Source organism: Vespula pensylvanica, chromosome 9 (assembly GCF_014466175.1).
Source record: "Vespula pensylvanica isolate Volc-1 chromosome 9, ASM1446617v1, whole genome shotgun sequence".
Classification (NCBI taxonomy): Eukaryota; Metazoa; Arthropoda; class Insecta; order Hymenoptera; family Vespidae; genus Vespula; species Vespula pensylvanica.
In genome coordinates this window covers 7207190-7213547 of record NC_057693.1, presented here as the reverse complement: position 1 = coordinate 7213547, position 6358 = coordinate 7207190, and the positions used below count along the sequence as shown (strand labels likewise).

General features: G+C 27.8%; 2 protein-coding genes across 2 annotated transcripts; both read left to right on the top strand.

Moving 5' to 3' along the window:
- Positions 1-281: 281 nt before the first annotated feature.
- On the top strand, positions 282-2927 carry LOC122631993 (kinetochore protein NDC80 homolog). Its single transcript, XM_043818306.1, has 2 exons — positions 282-971; positions 1104-2927. The coding sequence occupies exons 1-2, from the start codon at positions 758-760 to the stop codon at positions 2798-2800; spliced, it is 1911 nt and encodes a 636-aa protein (XP_043674241.1). The 5' UTR covers positions 282-757; the 3' UTR covers positions 2801-2927.
- A 152-nt stretch (positions 2928-3079) lies between these two features.
- On the top strand, positions 3080-6352 carry LOC122631757. The gene is made up of 7 exons (XM_043817819.1): positions 3080-3469; positions 3764-3869; positions 3944-4255; positions 4347-4685; positions 4822-4940; positions 5034-5315; positions 5417-6352. Exons 2-7 carry the CDS (start codon positions 3768-3770, stop codon positions 6270-6272), a joined length of 2010 nt encoding a protein of 669 aa, XP_043673754.1. The 5' UTR covers positions 3080-3469; positions 3764-3767; the 3' UTR covers positions 6273-6352.
- The last annotated feature ends 6 nt before the right edge of the window (positions 6353-6358 follow it).

The window sequence follows — 6358 nt, the reverse complement described above, 5'->3', positions numbered from 1 at the left end:
TGTACTAAAAACGAATTCCACTACCGGAAATGATTAATGAAAAATAGGGGAGTGTTATGTTTAATCGATACATTGCTTTGATAACTAAACAATTTATATATAAATAAAATCTTAATATTTATAATGAAAAATATAATGGACGTACCTGAAAACGTACTTTAATTGTTAATTATTTTTTATTACACTGTAACGTCACTTACAAGATATGCTCTAAATATATGTGTATGTGTGTGTAGAGAGAGAGATACAGTGCTTCCAATCTTATACCTAAAAATTCCTTGATAGACGATTCGAAAAATCTTGCTTTTTGAGAAAATCCCTAGCCATTGGTAACATTGGGTATATGTATTGAAGCAGGCAGGAAATTTTGTATTTGTATATTTATATATGAAAATATATTTATTTTTTCTGTCTTCGCTCGAATTTTTTTAAAACTATATTATTTTTTAATATTATAGACAAATAATGTAGGAGTTATTAAGTTCCTAAATGCAACAACGAATAAGGTTTAAATTTCCCGCGTATTTTGTATTCTTTTATGAATCAGTCATGCAAGTACGTAGTACAATAGAAGAGAAAGAAATAGAAGTTGTGTGTGAGTGATATACGAATGTATTACTTAACTCACACATGCATGGTATATCGCTTGATGTAGTTCCGCGTTGCTCCGAAAATTTGAAAGTTGTCCGTTGGGTATATAGTAAACATTTGAAAAAATAAAATAATAATTATAATAATAAATTTACATCGCGTAAAAATGCAGAATAATTCAACTGGACGTAGATCGTCCACAAATCCGGTAAGAGTTTCCATGATCGATAAAAGGGATAAAACTGATTCAAGAAGAACGTTAACGTTAAAGACGAAGACTTCTTTTTCTGCTACCGATGTATCTCATATTCCCAGACCTCGTATGAGAAGTTCTTCATGCGATCCGACGAATAATGGACGTTCCTATTTAAGGAGTACTGGTAAAATATAATATCAATATTATCAATATTAATATTCTATTATATGTTTATAATTAGTATAGTAATTCATATAATAAATAGCTTTTTATTATACAATACAAATTCACAAAAAATTTCTTATTAATTACATAGGTAAAAGTCTGCTTCATCCTCCTACAACTCCAGTCACACCGTCGACCAATGCTCGTAGGCTTAATACAATAGGTTTATCAACCGGTCGAAGAACACCATCTGGAGATCGTGTCAGTAATATTGGTGCCAAAGGAGCTCGTAAAGATACGCGACATTTGATAGATAAAAATTATCAAGCTCATATGCTTAATAAGATAGATTCTTATATCCATCAAATTCAATGTTCTTCAATGTTAAACAATAGTGGCAGTTTGAAACCTATTACATTGAAAATGTTTGTTGAAGTTTCTGATTTATTGGTAAAACTTATTGATCCTAAGCAAGCTTTAACTCTTGCCAATTATATAGAAGAATTACCAAAAATTGCAAAGAAATTACATTATCCTGGAATTATTACAAAATCATTATTAAAAACAGCAAATACTGCTCATTCCTGGCCTTACGTTTTAGGCTGGTTATGTTGGTTGGTGGAAGTTTGTGAAGTAAAAGATTTGGCGTATAATAATTTTCAATTAAATAATTTACCATTTATAGGAACAGAGCAACAAATGAAAGATAATCAAAATGCATTTTTTTTTATGCTAAGCATGTATAATGCTTGGAATGATGAAAAACTCGATGAAGAAGCAACTCTTGTCAATGAATATTTACAAGAGATTGAAAAACAACAAGGAGTTACTGAAGATGATTTAACAGAAGCGCATGATTCTTTAAGCAGAGAAGAGCACAACTTCCAAGAGATTGAACAAAAATCAAAAAAAATTGATGTGGAAGTTCAAAACCTAAAAGATATTTTAATGTCTCTTCAAGATGATGCAGCTAAACAGACTAGTGATATTAAAGCACAAGAAGAGTATATAAAGAATCTTAATATCGAAACAGAACAGTTAGACATCCAAAATAAACATTTGTGTGAAAAAATACAGATACAGAATAAACAACGTACAGAATTACTTTCTATAGTAAAAGAACAACCCATGTCAAAAACAGAAAAAGATATGATACTGAATAAATGTTTAGAACTTCAAAACTATATGCATCAATTTGATGAACATTTGAAAGATATACAAAAGGACATATATACATTGGATATTAAAATAGCATCTGTAAATAACAGTTTAAACAAAATTGTTTTAGCTTACAACAAAGAAATATTTATGCATTTTGGTAGTGATACTAATATAGATGTTGAAGAACTTAAAATGCCTGAAAAAGATCTGCTAGATCCGTATATTATGGATAAGTTAAATGAAAAAGCTAATTTGATGAATGAATTAAAAGATGGATTGACAAAAAAATTAACAAAACTGGAATCATATATAGAAGCTAATACAAATGAATTAGAACTTTTACAAGAAAAAAAGAGAACTTTACAGGAACAAAATGTAATTTTGCATAATAAGCTTAAAGAGAAAAAAGCTAATATCAATAATTATAAAAGTGAGGAAAGCAAATTACGAGAACAAATACAGATCTTGCAAAACGAAATACAGAGTTGTCAAGAATCTACTCCAGATTTACAAGGCATAACGAGCGAAATAGAGGAAGTTAAAGAAAAATTAGATGCTGTAAAAAGAAGAAAAATGTTCATTGAACAAAATGGGAAACGATTTTTCGAAAAATTATATGAAATTTTTGGTGAACATAGAAATGAATTGGGTCGAATTTTAGAAAAAACTGAACAACGGTCAACATAAAAAGAAGTTGAATAATTTATAAATAAGAATGATTAAATAAAATTATATAAATAAATGACTAAATGTAATTATATAAATATATAAATTTTAATTATGATTACTTGTAAGAAGATATAGTTTTATTCAAAAAAAGAAGAATAAAAAAAAAATAAAATAGATCAAGAATAAAAAATTTTAATATCCGTTTTTTTTTTTTTATAATTAATAAAAGAACAAAAAGTGAGCAAATGGAATTTGTAATTTACAAAGAAATGATATATATATATATATATGTATACGTATATATGTATATATATAAAATTTAATGTTTTAAAAATATATCTTTAATATTCTTCTAACTATAAAATCAATAACTTCATATGTTACTATGTTATCCCTAGTTGTTTTTATGTTGGTAGCTCTTAAGAACAGATATAGGAAGTTTATTACGAACATATATACGTTCGGATAATTTTGAAAATAAAAACATAAATAAGATATCAAATCGGAGAAATTTAATTATATAGATGTATGTGTATTGCTGAGTTTTTTAGGAGTTCCATTTTTATAAGAAATCAAATGTTCGCTGGTACGGCATTATTCTTGTAAAGCGATTTTTTGGGAATGTAGAATTATGTATATAACATTAATATTATGACAATATGTTATCAGATCTATACGTGTTGTGCGGTACGTATTTAAATTAAATAAATAATATTTAACGAAATAATCAAATAATTTCAGTTATGATTTTTTACATAGTAAAGAAATATGTGTGTATGTATATATGTATAAATTTTTTTTTAGGTTATAAAAAGCTTTTAATATAATAACTATATATTACGATTATATACGGCAATAATGAATTATAGGTTCAAGTTTTTCAGTTAAGAATTATATGTAATATATATAGATTTAATTTACACTTTTTATTGATATCTCGTATAACTACTTTTGTTTTATTATGTTTCATTTTTTTTCTAGTATAATGAGCAATAAAATTGAAGAGGTATATAATTGTATAGATCAATATAATAATGGTTATGCTTTGGAAAACATCCAGAATCCTTCATTAATTCAAGACAATCAGGTAATAATGATTTCTTTTTTATTTTAATATCAAGATTATTATGTTTTTATAAATATAAATTTTTGTTTTTATAGGCTATATTCCAAAATGAACATCCTCACAAACTTGTAGTGGATAATTATAGTGCATTAATAGAAGTAACGGTAAAGACAAAAGGACATAATATAATGGTCAGCAGTACACCGAACAGTGGACAGAATACCGAAGAAGGATCAAGATCTAAACAGAATTGGTATCAAGCCTTACAAGAACAAACTCGTCCCATTGTAAAGAAAAGTTTACAGAGCGTATCTTTAAAAAATCAACATACAAATAAAATATCTTCTGAACCTAAAGATAATAAACAACGCTTGGATTCTCAAAAACAATTAAAATTTAGAAATTGTGTAAGCAGAGAGATATCAAAAAAATATTTTGATAATTGTTGATATAAATTTTTTTATATAATCAATTAAATAAACATTTTTTTTGTTATAGAATGTTAATAAACAATTGAATGACATACCAGAGAAACAAGTCCCAACGCAGAAGAAATTGAAAGAACATCTGAAAAAATCTTTACACACTGGGATTTCATCAGGCGTTTCTTCATTATGTAGTACAAAATGGATTTCCGTTCTTGACAAAGGAATTCAATGCGATAGAATATTTGATTCTTCCAATGATAAATTTAGTGATTTTAATCCTGTTAGGACATTGAGATTTTTAATGAAGGAATTAAAAGATTTGATAAAAGATGAGAAATCATGTAAAATTCTCACGAAAATGGAACAAGCGTTATTTCGAATACCAGCAGAACTAAAAAAGTCAACAATGGTACGTTAATAGGAATACAAATGTTATTTTTTTAACAGTCCCTGATATCGATACTTTGAACAATGTAGGTCTCTTGCATCATATAGTATAATAATTGTGTGCAACATGCAAGTTGATGGATAAATTTCTGTAATAGGATTTAGAAGAATTAACTCTTCATTCACGACTCAATGTAACCACAGCGCAATTAGAGGAAATAAGTAAACGAGTGAATACTGAATGTTCTTTACGCGAAGAACGAGATTCTTTAAAACGGTACATTATTTTCATTGAGTAAATTTATACATTTTTCTTCTATTCCACTTATTACGAGAAAGATTATTTACATTTAATCTTATTTTATTTCAGGGATATTGAGAAACAATTGGAGCTTTTGGAAGTAGCACAACACAAACAATCGGATTTAGAATCTTCTATATTAGAGTTAAAGGAACAATTAAACGAATCATCGAAAATGATAGAAAGTAAAGACAAAATAATAGCAAAATTAAAAACGGATATTAGTAAACAAATGGAGCTTACACGACAAAGTCATTTGGAAATGCAGTGTTTAAAGCTTGAAAGGGACAAATTGTCCGTTCTTTCTTCTTATAAAGACTCAGAATTTAACGAATATCGTAATATTATAAAGTTAGTATTAAAGTCAGTACGTTTTAAGAAATTGGCCTTATTATGTTATGAATGATATTATACTCGAATATTAATCTAATTGATATCTAATTTTTTTGCAGGGAATTTCAAAATCAAATTACAGAACATTTGATGAGTTTCAAAGAAGCTTGTACCAGAGAAGAAAATTCAAACGTACGAGGTTCAGTAATTCCTTGTGGATTTGCTCATTCTTCACTTTCTTCAGCATTTTCCGATTCTAATATCCTTACATCTTGGCATGATATATCTATATCTACGATAGGACCTAGTACAATTAAAAATGAGTTGAAAAAGGGAGCTTTTAAAAAAGAAAATCTATCGATCTCCGAATACAAAGAAGCAGATAAAGATACGATAAAAGTCAAAATGGGAGAAATAAATGAATCAACAAATAATAAAGATTCTACGCAATTGGAATTTATTAGTTTGCCTGCAGCAGAATCAATTTTATTACCATCTTATAGAGATCAAGGATGTATAGATCAAAGTGATACCAATAAGGATAAAGATGATCCATTTGCTTCCAAAACTAAATTATCTAATCGTGTGCAGCAATCTGTTGATCCTGATTCCATTATCACAGGCACGAAATCTTATGTTCAATGTTCAAAGGACAATGAAAAGGTATCATATAACAAAAATTTATCAAAGATTCGAAAAACATCACAATCGGACAGTAAGAAGAAAAAACATGAGAATCAAGAAATAGAAGATAATTCTAGATTTATAGAAAGTAATATATCGGCCGATTTAATAACTTCCGATATAAACGAACAATTTCAAAATATATTTGATGATGTTCGACGTAAGAACAGAATTTCTGTTAATGTACCGAGTCCACCACGACATTATCCTTATCCGGATTGGACCGATAGTTCTCTACCTAGTATCAGTGTTGATTCTGAATCAAATATTGTTCAGTCAAATATTATTTGACTGCGTATTTTTATATTCTCTCTCTTTCTCCCATTCTCTCTCTCTCTCTCTCCTCTCTCTCTCTCTCTCTCTCTCTCTCTCTCTCT

Excerpts from the sequence above, each read along its gene's own strand:
- LOC122631993 (XM_043818306.1), top strand. The coding sequence starts at position 758 with ATGCAGAATAATTCAACTGGACGTAGATCGTCCACAAATCCGGTAAGA. Across the intron at positions 972-1,103 it reads TTCCTATTTAAGGAGTACTG|GTAAAAGTCTGCTTCATCCT; the intron begins GTAAAATATAAT and ends TTAATTACATAG.
- LOC122631757 (XM_043817819.1), top strand. The coding sequence starts at position 3,768 with ATGAGCAATAAAATTGAAGAGGTATATAATTGTATAGATCAATATAAT. Across the intron at positions 3,870-3,943 it reads CATTAATTCAAGACAATCAG|GCTATATTCCAAAATGAACA; the intron begins GTAATAATGATT and ends TTGTTTTTATAG. Across the intron at positions 4,686-4,821 it reads AACTAAAAAAGTCAACAATG|GATTTAGAAGAATTAACTCT; the intron begins GTACGTTAATAG and ends TTTCTGTAATAG.